This window comes from Dipodomys ordii, unplaced genomic scaffold (assembly GCF_000151885.1).
Source record: "Dipodomys ordii isolate 6190 unplaced genomic scaffold, Dord_2.0 Scaffold43, whole genome shotgun sequence".
In the NCBI taxonomy this organism is placed as follows: domain Eukaryota; kingdom Metazoa; phylum Chordata; class Mammalia; order Rodentia; family Heteromyidae; genus Dipodomys; species Dipodomys ordii.
In genome coordinates, this window is record NW_012267259.1 from 4,571,439 (window position 1) to 4,585,186 (window position 13,748).

General features: G+C 36.4%; 1 protein-coding gene across 1 annotated transcript in view; it reads left to right on the forward strand.

The window, feature by feature from the left end:
* Positions 1–13,748, forward strand: part of Dcc (DCC netrin 1 receptor) — a 997,292-nt gene that overhangs the window by 821,947 nt on the left and 161,597 nt on the right. The window contains exon 14 of the mRNA XM_013018919.1: positions 2,192–2,302. Coding sequence (XP_012874373.1) covers positions 2,192–2,302 — 111 coding nt within the window. The remainder of the gene's footprint in view (positions 1–2,191; positions 2,303–13,748) is intronic.

Below are 13,748 nucleotides of genomic sequence, written 5' to 3' on the forward strand. Positions count from 1 at the left end.
AACTCAGGCCCAGAGTACTGTCTCTGAGCTTCTTTTGCTCAATATGAGTGTTCTACCACTTGAGTCACAGCTCCACTTCCAGCTTTTTTGTATTTTAGTGGAGATAATCTCACAGACTTTCCTGCCCTGGCTTCAAACATGATCCTCAGATCTTAGCCTCCCAAGTAGTTAGGATTACAGGCATAAACCACTGGCTCCTGGCTAGTAATTGTTTTCAATTTCCTAGCATAGACCTATAATCCCTCAATCTGAGTAATTAGTGCATATGAAAGTGTAGAAAGTAATTAAATGTCAGCTCAATATCATGTAATCTAACGGGAATGAATAAAACCTACTTGAGGGAAAGACAAAATCCTTATGTTCTTAAAATGTCCCTTTGAGATTTGGATGATGTTTAATGTTTTATGTCAACATAACATTTTCTTTATGTAACAAAAAAGTATTGCTCCTGGCCCTCAGCTCAAGTCCCAGAACTGATTTAAAAAAAAAAAAAAACAGAAAAGAAAAGAAAACTTAGGGAAAAATACTGCTGTCACTAATCTGTGTTACTTTTTTTTTTGGTGTACTCTGTGTGAACTTCTTTCATGTGTGTAGAATACCAGTGAGCTTATGGATGCACAACTAAAATACCAACCAAAACAATGACAACAAGAGCACCAATATTTTCAGTGCATGGAGTTTCTGGTCTACTTTACAAATAAGATTCTCTAGAGCACAAACTTTTTCTTTAATGAAAACAATAATTTGGGAGAACTTATTGAGTTGTTTTTGCTAATAGTGGACTATGTAAGCATAGAAGCTATACCTCAGCATTACCAAATCCTTCCGTCACCTTAAACATTACTTCCTGTTAGTAGTGACTTAGATTCCTACTTAGTATAAAGTACTTTTCTTCCTGTTCAAAATGTTTATAATATGTATCTGGGTATATGCTATAAGTATTATTTCCCCAGTCATTTGTTTCATTTCTGTGTCATTCTTTGTAACTAATATTGATAAGGAAATGACAGCAAAATTAAACAGACTATACATTTACCTTTATTAGGATTATTCAACACCTTGGGGTTTAAGGATTTGGCAACTTATGCAGGGTTCCCAATATCTTCTGTTTATTTTCTGCTCAATAACAGAATTGCACAGTCTGGTTAGTTCATAAATACTAGATTATTTGGCTCGTGATTCTGAAGGTTAGGAAGTTTATGGAAGGAAATAGAAATCTTTGGAGCCAGCCTCTGATGAGGGTCATCCCAAGAAGAAAGGTGTCCAAGGCAAAAAGAACACTGGGCCCAGCTCATCTTGTTGTTTCGTCAGTAACTCTCTCCTAATAACTAAGCCACTGCCAACATCATGGCACTCAATTCATGAGGGCAAAGCCCTTTTGGTCTAGTCATATGTTGAAAGGTCCCTTAATGCCATTATACTGGAAAGAATTTCAACATGAGTTTTGGAAGAACCACTCACAACAAAGCAACCAACACTAATTGTTTTGTAATAAGCTCTTTGGGATACAACATAAAAGTTATCTGCAGCCAAAACGAATGCATACAAGGCTAATGATCCATGGGGGTCTATTCTACCTATACGCTATAAAATCAGTGTTGTGTTGTTTTTACTTGCATAATCTAATGTTTCCAAATGATACAAAAGATTAATTTCCTTCAAGTCCTAAGGTGGAGGCTCATGCAAAGCAATGTTTGCAGGAAAGATGGTCTCTAGAGACAAAAGCCTGCTGGCATTCTGCTGAAACGCCATGGCTCTGGATTCTTCTTTCTTGGCTCAAAGTAAACTAAACCGCTGACCTTGAATGAATGATGGAGACATAAATTTTCAGATTGACTGTTTTTGATTTATAGTCAGGGATTCTCTGCGCAGTGAGAAAAAATGACTCTTGCTATTTTTGATTATTTCTTCATCGTTCATATTTTATAGTCTGCATCTGCCCTGAGGCTATTTTCAGTGGTACATTTTTATAAAACTGAAGAAAAATACGTGAGGATATATGAAACATAATTTGATTTCTTGCTGTGATAGTCGGCTCTTTTAGTCAAAATAACAATAATTACCACAAGGATCACAAACAATGTAAAGCATGTCAAGTGTGGTTAAAATTTTGCTAAAACTTTTGAAACCCAGTTGGAGATTTTTGTTGTTCACTAACTTTTTTTATCTTTGATGGAAAATGCTCTGACAGGACTGGAAAAAGGCAGTCAGTACAGTTTCCAAGTGTCCGCCATGACAGTCAATGGTACTGGACCTGCTTCCAGCTGGTATACAGGGGAGACCCCAGAGAACGACCTGGATGGTAAGACCTTGCTCTGAATTACCATTCTCCATTCTGCCTTCTTTCTTTCCTCTCCTTTATGAATTTCAACCTGGGGATATGTATTGTATGTTCAGATACAAAGCATGTTGAAGAACCTCTTCTCTTATGTTTCTCAATTCTGTGTATATACAATGAATTCTTACCTGCATTCTCTCCCCTACCCCCTTGATTCTTCTACCTCTCTCCTTAGCCCCGCCCTCCCTTCTTTCAAGTACCCATTTCCGGGTACTTACTGTGTTGCTGGACTTAGCCTTTCTAAAGAATTGTACTATTTGAGCTCTTTCAACCTAAGCTGAACTTAGATGGTATTTTTTTTGGTTCACTTTGTTTAATATAATTGTTTGCTAGCATTTTCTTTGCAGTTGTTGTACTTTTTGACAAAAAGCCTAAAATATACTACTTTATTTTCTCTGGCTTTTACATTTTTTTAAATAAAATATCAGTAAGTATTTCTTATATGCTAATTGTACCAATATGTATATTTGAGAGTATGGTTAAAGGACAATGTACTTTATTCGCTTACTCAATAGTTATCTTGAGACATCAGTTGTGGATGATATAGCAATATTAATATAAAATTCATATATTATTAAGTTGAATCTGAACAGAATCTTGAAACTCATTGATCAAAAGCACTTTAGGTGAAAGCACAGGGAATGACAATTATGATAGTACAAATCTAATCAAATATTTTTAATATGGTATGATCCAATATATCATGGGTGGATAGATGAATGAATGAGTTGATCAAAAGATGAATGGATAGACAGGCAGGTAGGTAAGTAGGTAGGTAGGTAGGTAGGTAGGTAGGTAGGTAGGTAGGTAGGAAGGTAGATAGATAGATAGATAGATAGATAGATAGATAGATAGATAGATAGATAGATAGATAGATAGATAGGTAGATAGATAGAATCAGCTATGGAAAAGTATCCATTAGAAATTGACAATACAAAGAATAGAGTGATATAAATCCAGTTGGAAGTAGGGCAATGGCACTGTTAGGAAACTGATGAAAATTTGAAATAAAAACGTATTTCATGACTGCATTTAAACACAGGCAAATTCTAAATCTGGCAAGACCAAATTTGGACCTGATTTTGAACATTGCTTTTAGAAAGTCCTTCAGATAATAGCATATTTATTCTACAGAAAAAAAATTTTATAATTAAACTTGCATTTTGAAGTGATTAAAGCATAAACATATATTAGCAGTAGGCAAGCCCAGGCAAATCAGTTAGTTCAATACTATATGTAGTATGAGAGATGTAGAGTAGTATGAGAGAGTATTTGAGAGATGTTGAGTTGTCTTAGGTTATAATGGACTCCAAGTCCCAGTCACAAAAAATGTCTTCACCTATAGTCTGGGGAGTATTCATAGATGTATGTTTTTACTCAAAGTAATTCTTGTTACAAGCCTATATATTCCAGACATTAATTTAGGTATTAGGAAGAAAGTAATCAGCGAAGTCCCTACTCTTAAGGATTATAAATTATATAGCAACTGCTAGTATTAAATATTCTAATGTAAAATAAAGCATGGTAGAGGGAATACAGAATATTTGGGAATATTCTTTGGTGTAGGGAAGAGTAGATCTCTTTGATGAGGTAGAACAGAGCTCAGAGGAGTGTAGTCAAAGGCAGATGATCAAGGCAGACAAGAGCCATCTGGACAGAAACATAAGCCAGGTCAGAGTTCCTGAGACCAGAGCCCATATGCTGCTTGAGGATGGACAAGAGGCCAGTGAAGTCAAATCTAAAATCATCTCGGTTTGGTACAGAATGGAAGAATGGTTAAGAGAAGATCTAAACCTATTTGATTTTTCTCATTTTACTTGAAGTGTATGTATCCGGGCTTTTTCCTCCCATCCACCTTTATGGAGCCTACATTATTAGTTCAAGAAGGGTAATTAAACTAACCCATTTCTCCAGTTTGATCAAGATAATGTGGAGCCACAGAACTAGACTCAAGTCTGGGTTCTGTGAGTTGAGGTATAGTTCAGGTGATCAGAGCAAAGCCTCCCCCAATCCCACAGCACTGGGCTGATGACAAAAGTCAGTGATTCAAGGCCAACAATTCTAAGAAATGAGGTCATATATTTTACCCAAATCTCAGGGGCTATATCTCTTACTGGAAAGACTGAAAATAAATGGAGCAGAGGCGCTGGAGTTCCTATAAAATAGCCTGAAAGAATAGGATTCCACACTTGACTTATGGACTCTTTCTCCTGACTGAGTCACAATCTAAGTAGAACCAAAATACAAAAATCATTGTTTTAAATGCTACCGAATTTCTCTTTAACTTCATGCTTATTCATATCCATACCGCCTTCTTCATCCATTTCATACAACTCTTGTAATGAAGAATATGCATGCTGTGTCCATCAGTTGCAGTTGTATTAAGTGCTTGATTTAGATTTGATTGAATTTTCCCATGATCTTGCTCTAAGGGCATCTCCTTTCTATAGGAAGCATTCCTGCTTGCATTTCCCTTATTTGAAATACATTATGTGGGAACAAAATTAAGAACCTAGAGTGTACTGAATCATGGGAGGTTCAAATATGAAAATAATAAGTTCTTAGAATATGTAGACAGATAATGGCTGTTCTGACTATGAAATCTTTGATGAAAACAAGTAGTATGCACACAAGAAATTTTAGGAAATAGTATTCAGACAAATAGAATTATGAGATATATGTGAGACAGTACATAGTCTTTAAACAGCCTTCCTTTAGGAGTATTATTTCTTTCTTAAATTGTTTTTTAAAATTTTAAATTATTTTTACTGTGAAAATACTGTACAGAGGGGTCACAATTACATGAGCAAGGTAATGAGAACATTTCTTATCAAGCATTGTTGGCTCCTCCTTTGTTTCCCCTTCCCATCTCCTCCTTCCTCCCACCCTCCCCCCTCCAAGCCAAAGTTGTAAAGTTCGTTTTCGACATAACGTCTTGTACATCTCACTGTTGCAATGGGTCCACCTGTATCCCTATTTAAGCAATTTGTTTTTTCCTTTCCCCTCCACAAAGTATACCAACATCAAATACAGTGAAAACAGGGGTTATTCCATGGGGAGGGACATAAAAAGCAACAAAGAAATTACCTTATAAATAAATATGTTAGAAACAATCGCAAGAAATTAAAAAAAACATTAGAATACTTATCTTGGGGTTCATTTTGCCTCACATCAACTTATCTGACCTTTTCTGCTTGTCTCAGACATATACTAGTTATTGTAAATAAGGGAAACCATGGGACCTATGTTTCTTTGGACCTGGCTTACTTCACTTAATATCATTTTTTTCCAAGTCTTTCCTAACAAATGTGGACATGTCATTCTTTCTGATGGAGGCATAGAATTCCATTGTGTATATATACCACATTTTCTTGATCAGTTCATCTACTGAGGGACATCTGGATTGGTTCCATATCTTAGCTATGGTAAATAATGCTGCAATAAACATAGTTGTGCTGGTAGCTTTAGTATGGTCTTGTTTGTGATCATTCGGGTAAATGCCCAAAAGTGGGACTGCTGGGTCATAGGAGAGCTCTATGTGGAGTCTTTTGAGGAAACTCCATACTACTTTCTGTGTAAACTTGTTCAACCACTTTGGAAAAGAGTATTATTTCTGCCAATGTACCATTGGTTCAGAACACATTCCCATTTAACCAGTTTGTACTGCTTTGCCCATCCATTTTCATACCGTCTTACAACATATTTCACATTATGCCTCTTCTCTCATTCCACATCTTCATTTGGATGGTAATTGCTAGGACAATTCTTGTCCCTTCTCACAATACACACATTACCATTCTGAAAATAAAAGGAAGTCAGTTGATACTTTTTGCATACTGTATCATTATAGATTATGCTTTGAGATTGTGTTTAAGAATAATGGAAACTAAAAAGTATTTCAGATCATTTAACTCTATGAAAATTGGGAGCCTGTAGATTTCATTCAGTCTATAAAGCAATGTTTCACTGTAAACATTAAGGAATTAATTGGATTGGTCCTAAAGCTTTCACACCTTAATGATTCATAAGCACTTTCCACTGGCACTTCAGTAGAGTGATTTTGATTCTTCTTCCTTCTGTCTGGTTTTCTTCTTTTGACTACACAATTTAATTATGAAAATGTAAGCCCTGGTAGGAATTAAAGTATGGATGAATGGACAGTCTACATAGTGTCATGAGTTGCTCCAAACGGGAAATACTAAGTATGTATGCACTCTCTCTCTCTCTCTCTCTCTCTCTCTCTCTCTCTCTCTCTCTCTCTCTCTCTCTCTCTCATATATTTTTAGCAAGGGATATTTTTGGCAAATGTTCATCTCGTTTTCAGTTGTTTATGTAAATGCTTAAATGATAAAATTAACACAGAATGCCTGCCACCACAGTTTTTCATGCAGATGTTGGAGAGGCTTTGAATCTTCAGCATTCCAATGTAGAAATTTTTACATAGAGTTGCTCTGATTCTCCTTACATCATGGCTAAGAAGACTTTATTTTGAAATTAGAATGTGAGGCTTTAGAACTGAGTGGAATTCTTTGCTGTAGCCAAAAGAAATCCATATCGAAGGGAACTACACCACTGGTGCTCCTTGCATGCGGTGTGTTACATAAGGCAGGCCCCTGACTCTACATCGAGTTTCTTTGCAAACACAAAAGTGATTTATTCACAACTGTAACTTGGAGCCCTGCATGTCAGCTGAACCGAGGCAGTGCTATTGACAGGTCATCAGAGGCAAGTTCCCTCCTCTCCTTCAACTTCTCTTCCTTTTGCCTTTGCTGTCTGTTGTATGCGTTGTGACAGTGAACAGTAACTAGAGAAACACACCAACTCCTTATAGACTGCCCTTTTAATTAGAATGTTTTGTTAGAGTAATTATGAAGCTAAACTACGGTTTGTTCAGAGTTCCCTGGAAAGTGTATTCCTATTACTGACAGCTGGGAAGTTTTAAAATATTTATATTGTGCCTCAAAATTTTCAGCTTAACAAAAAAAAAAAAGAAAACCAAGATCATTAGAATCCCCTAAGGTTCTTATGTAAATGCCTGGCAAAAAGTAACGAGAGAATTTATGGTGCAGTCCAGGATATGTATCCTCCAAGAAACTGAGCCCGGGGAACTGTTTGTGCTACTTGGTTTTTGAAGTGAACAGGTAGAAATTGCTCCACATAATCAATAATGATATGATTTAAGATTAAACCTGTACCCTAAAGTGGAGTAGCTTGGCTAGCATAAATCAGCTGAGTAGAGGCTTCTGAAAGTACCACCACGATGCAGCAAAAAAAAGAAGGGAAGAGAGAGGGAGGGAGGAAGGAGGGGAAAACAGAGAGGGAGAGGGAAAGATGGAGGGAGGGAGGAAAGAAGGGAGGAAGGAAGGAAGAAAATCTAGGGGCTTCTCTAGTTTCCTGCCCCCAGGAATTAAGTAATTGGCCTGATTATCTTGACGTGCTAAGGGAAGATGAGCTCACTGCAAATTCATTTCCCTGAGAAGAGAGCCACATAGACATGCCTGTGCTTTGGAAGGAGCACGGGGTATGCCATTCACAGAGAACATGCATTTGAAAATTAAAAGCTTAAAATATTAACCTTCTTGTCAGAATAATGGTGAGACTGAAGTTGATAAGACCACCTTGGTTAATAAAACTGTCCTACCTAAAAGCCACTCTCAAAACATAGGTCTCTCCGATGAATGAGAAATGAGAAAAGTATAAATTCTTAATAACGCTGAAGAAAAAGGACGGGAAAGCAACAAAAAGGAATAAAACATATGTGAGGTACAATAGGCTGAAGAGCTTCTTCCCCCAAACTCCCCCTCAAGTACGTTACACAATAATTTTTGGCACAATTTCCTCTGAGAACAAGCTATCTTACATGGCAAAAGGACTGAAGATCTGATAAAGGTTGGAATCTCCAAATGTGGAGAAATATTAAAATTATACCATGTATGCTAATAAGAAACCTTAGCAATATTAGGTTTTAGTTCATTTCTCTAGATAATTATTGTCTGGTATCATTTAATCTGCTGTATATTTCTGATTCTTGTTTAATTTTCTTTAAATGTCCTAACTGACACAATGGAGGTCCACATTTTTGAGCTTCTCATTTTACACTATCACTTGACCTTTCTTAACTTTACTTCATGCATAGTGCTCATAGTTTTCATAACTCTTGGCTTTGAAATGATGCTAATATAAAACTAAACTGGAACAGTGGCATACATGTTCTTAAGTTATGGAAACTTTTAGTTGGTACAAATATGTTTATCATTGTCAATGCTTCAAACACCATATGGCTTTTTTTCTTCTTCTGTAATTGGGATTTGAACTGGGGCCTCATGCTTGCTTGCATTTGGCTGGTGCCCTATCACTTAAGCCATGCTCTTGCCTTACTTTTTGATGGTACATGTGAGATGGAATCTAACAGATTTCCCTGCCCCAGATGTTTTGTTCACTAGGTTCCTCTAGACCTTAACTTATTGACGTGATAGGATTGTGTGCATGAGCCACGGCACCTGGTTCAGATAGGCTTTTATTCTTCTCACAGCTGTAATAGTACCTTATCACTGGACTACTTGGTAACTTTAATGAAAAATGTCCAGTAAATGCAGTAAGAAATGCTCATTATCCCTGGCCATAGAGGAAATGCAAATCACAACAACATTGAGATTCTATCCCACTACTGTTAGAATGGCCAACATCAAAAATACAAAAGGAATTAATGTAGTCAAGTATACAAGGAAGGAAACACACTAATATAACATCAGAGGAAATGAAAATCATGCAACCACTATGGAAGGCAGTGTGGAGATACTTGAACATAAAACACCATCTTTTCTTTGTTTGGAATATAGAAATTTAAAAATTATAGGGAGAAAGGGCATAAAGAAATATGAGGAATGTGGTATGCCAACTAATGTAAAATTAGTTTATGAGAAGAAACTATGATGATATAGAGAGAAAATATATCTTGGAGGGTTAAGAAACTAGAAAAATACAAGCTTTAAAGAAGAAAACCTTAAAGATTAAACAATTTTGAGGGTTTTGTGTTAATTTTGTAAAAAGCAGAGATATATTTAATGTGAGAATGCAAGTTGTACTTGAGGTCAAACTTGGAATGATACCAAGGAAAAAGATATACCATGACTAGTGCCCCATCCAGTAGAGTAGGAAAAAATATAATAAAAGAAAAATCTTTTAGTCTGTCAAATGACATCATCATAAGGAAAAATAATGATTCATTATGGACAAACAGAAGATTAAAAAGGTAACCCTATATTGGAATAATCTATTTCAGAAGATATAAATGCACATTATTATCATTATCACGTATAGGTTGCAAATCAACACAAGGTTCACCACCCAAAGTTATCAAATTAGCACTTTATTTTTACAATGCTAGAAAATGTATTCTTGCAAACAGTTGAACGTGTGTGTGTGTGTGTATGTGTGTGTGTGTTTGTGTGTGTGTTTGTGTGTGTGTGTGTGTGTGTGTGTGTGTGTGTGTGCCAGTCCTGGGGCCTGGTATTCAGGGCTTGGGCACTGTCACTGAGCTTTTGTGCTCAAGGCTAGGTTTTACCACTTGAGTCATAGCGCTATTCCCAGATTTTTGGATGTTTAATTGGAGATTCAAGTCTCACAGACTTTCTTGCCTGAGCTTGCTTTGGACTGCAATCCTCAGATCTTGGCCTGTTGAGTAGCTAGGATTACAGGTATGAGCCACTGGTACCAGCTAAGCACTTGAAATTTACATACTCTACTGTTTGAGCAACATCATCTTCCATTTTATTTATTTTGTTTTGAGAAAGGCTCTCACCCTTTCCTTTGCCCAGGCCTCAAACTATTGATGCTCCTGACATTAACTCCCTACTATCAGGCTGACAGGTATGTGACATCATGCCTCAGTTCGAATTAGCACTTAAAAAAAAATTGGCACTCCTGGGCAGCGAATGTGGCATAGCGGTAGAATGCTTATCTAGCATGCATGAAGCCCTGGGTTTGATTGCTCAGTACTGCATAAAGAGAAAAAGCCAGAATTGGTGCTGTGGCTCAAGTGGTAGAGTGCTAGCCTGGAGTAAAAGAAGCTCAGAGACCGTGCCCAGGCCCTAAGTTCAAGCCACAGGATTGGCAATAAATAAAATTAATTAATTAATTTAAAAACTGGCACTCTTAGCACTTGAAGTTCATATCCTCTAAGCCATATGTGTGTATGTCTAAATACATACAGGAATTTAAAGTTTTGATGAATAAATATATAATACACATGATTAAAATATGATTATAAGCTGTATACTATTTTAAACCTTATTTTTAAAATTATTTAATAATTTTTATTGTGAAAATAGCATACAGAGGGGTTACAATTACATGGGCAAGATAATGAGTACATTTCTTATCAGGCATTGTTGCCTCCTCCTTTGTTTCCCCTTCCCCTACTTCCTCGCCAAAGTTGTAAAGTTCATTTGAAACAATCACGTGAAAGAAAAAAACATTTGAATATTTATCTTGGGGTTCATTTCACCTAACATCAACTCATCTGACCTTTTCTGCTTGTCTCAGACATATACTAGTTATTGCAGATAAGGGAAACCATGGGACCTATGTTTCTTTGGACCTGGCTTACTTCACTTAATATCATTTTTTCCAAGTCTTTCCATTTCCTAACAAATGGGACAATGCCATTCTTTCTGATGGAGGCGTCGAATTCCATTGTATATATATACACCACATTTTCTTGATCAATTCATCTACTGAGGGGCATCTGGGTTGATTCCATATCTTAGCTATGATAAATAGTGCTGCAATAAACATAGTTGTGCTGGCAGCTTTAGTATGGTCTTGTTTGTGATCATTCAGGTAAATGCTCAAAAGTGGGACTGCTTGGTCATAGGGGAGCTCTATGTGGAGTTTTGCAGATTGAGTTTTCCTATCTGATCATGTTAAAATGTCTGTAACCCCTCTGTACAGCATCTTTACAATAAAAAATAAAATACAAATACATACAAATACACTGTTTCCCAAGGTGAGTGAACTATTTTGTGTTTGGTAGGAAATTTTAAATAATGTTTATGTCTGTAGTCTCTAACACTTGGCATTTTATATTTTAGGTATCCCAGGTTATGTGCAGGGACATATTACTGTGGCCTAAGTCTGCTGTTTTAATTGTCATGTGCTAAATTGTCTGGAAGGCTAAACTTCACAGTTATGATTCGTAAGAAGGAAACTGGTCTCATTGCCTGGGGCTTTCTATTACCCAGAAATCTCAGAAAAATAAAGATTTGCTTATTTCTCAGCCTCTCTACAACCTTAGTGCATTAACTAATTCAGTATCCACTATTACGATATAAATTTGGAAGAAAAATCTACATAAAATAAAAAAATACTCAGTTTTCTTCACTGTTAAAAAAATGTCTTCAAGTACCCCAGAAGTTTCATTTACAAATCACTTACAGGAACTAGAATATAATACAGGAAAATAAAGTTTTTTTTTGTTGTTTTTTGGGTTTTTTTTTTTTTTTTTGCTGGTCCAGGGGCTTGAACTCAGGGCTTGTCTGCCGTCCCTGAGCTGTTTCTGCTCACAGCTAGTACTCTACTACTTGAGCCACATCACCACTTTTGGCCTTTACTGAGTAGTTTATTGGAGATGAGAGTCTCATGGACTCTCCTGCCCAGGCTGGCTTCAAACCCAGAACTTCAGATCTCAGCCTCCTGAGTAGGTAGGATTCCAGGCGTGAGCCGTCTGTTACCTGCTTGCCTATTTTTTTTTAAATAGCACTTAAATCTCTTAATCTGCCATTACTTACTTTCTTTGCATATCTGTTAGACTCAGATTGGGTTCTCTGTAATATCCTAGAATGTTCTGACATCTGGTTTTTACTCAGTTATTTCTCCTAGTGCCATGTAAGTTGTTAGTTTACTTTAACTACAATTGCTAAGTTGTCAATTTACTTTAACTATGATTACTATAGTTTTATAACCTGAAAATTATGTATAAGTGAATAGTATAGTCAGAGAGTTTTAACATATGTCTCTTAGAATTGGAATAAAATGAATTGAAATAACATAGATTTACCTGACATATAGAAGGAGCCTGATTACTGCTTTACCTCTTAGATTAAAAATATTGAACAGTTTTATAAACTGATTTAATTTTTACAAAATCAGAAATTATATTTACTAGGTACTTCAGTAAATTCTTTCATACAAGTCTATGACAAGCCATTAACTGCATCTAAATAAGAAAAAATCCCAATTGAAGTAAGGAAGAGTTTGGATAATGCAAGTTAGAAAGGAGTATCTCTGGAAATGGAAATTAATGTTAGTATAGGGTTTGGCATGTGAAGTACAGTGTAAGTGCCCTGTCAAAAATGGACTTTTTCCTCATGGATTTTTTTTTCTGGTCCTGGGGCTTGAACTTAGGGACTTGGCTCTATCCCTGAGTGTCTCTGTGCTCAAGGCTAGTGCTCTACCACTTTGAGCCACAGCACCACTTCAGGTTTTCTGGTGGTTAATTGGAGATAAGATTCTCACAGACTTTTCGGCCCCAGCTGGCTTCAAACCATGATCCTCAGATCTTAGCCTCCTGAGTAAATAGGATTACAGGTGTGAGGCACTGGTGCCTGACTCTCATAGATTTTTGATAGGAGCTATTTATGTTCATATGTGTTACTCTCTGAAAGAAAGCACTACGAAATCTATGGCACAATATTGAAGAACTAGTTACTTAATCAGTCCAGTGGATTCATCTTATAGGAGAAGTGAAGTAGGAAAGACAAATTAATTCTTGATGGCAATTTGAAGTCTTCAGTTCTTGAGTAATTGCTATTTGGAATCTCAAGGGTGTAGTGTGAAAAGGCTGATACCTATTATTTATCTTTGGACAAATATTCAAATTTTCTCATTAAAATATTAAAAGTTAATTATGGCTGATAGAATATCTTCCTCTGACCTAGCTGGGTGGACATGTTACCACTTATAACATAATTCAAAAACACAAGTGGGATGGTTTGAGAGCCTTAAGAACTAGGTTTGAACCCACTTTATTCACCTCATGTTATTTTCAGCAAATAACAGATTCCTTAACACCCGAGATTCTTCATTCATAAAGCAAATGGAAGAAGAATATCCATCTCTTTAGGTTTTTGTAATAATTGATGAAGACAATGACAGCAGAGAGCCTGTCAATGACTTGATGACTTGTGCTGATTTTCATAGAGTGGATGTCAGACTTCAACTCTAGTTACTCACATCTGAGGCAAAGGAGAGCAAAAACCTTAAAAACCAAGTAGCTAACTAAGGAACTATTTTGAGGAACGTCTTATAATTACATCATTAGATGTGCAATGACATTTTGTAAAATTAGTCATTAACATTGCTTTGTGTGTGCTGATCCTGGGGCTTGAACTCAGGGCCTGGGCACTGAGTT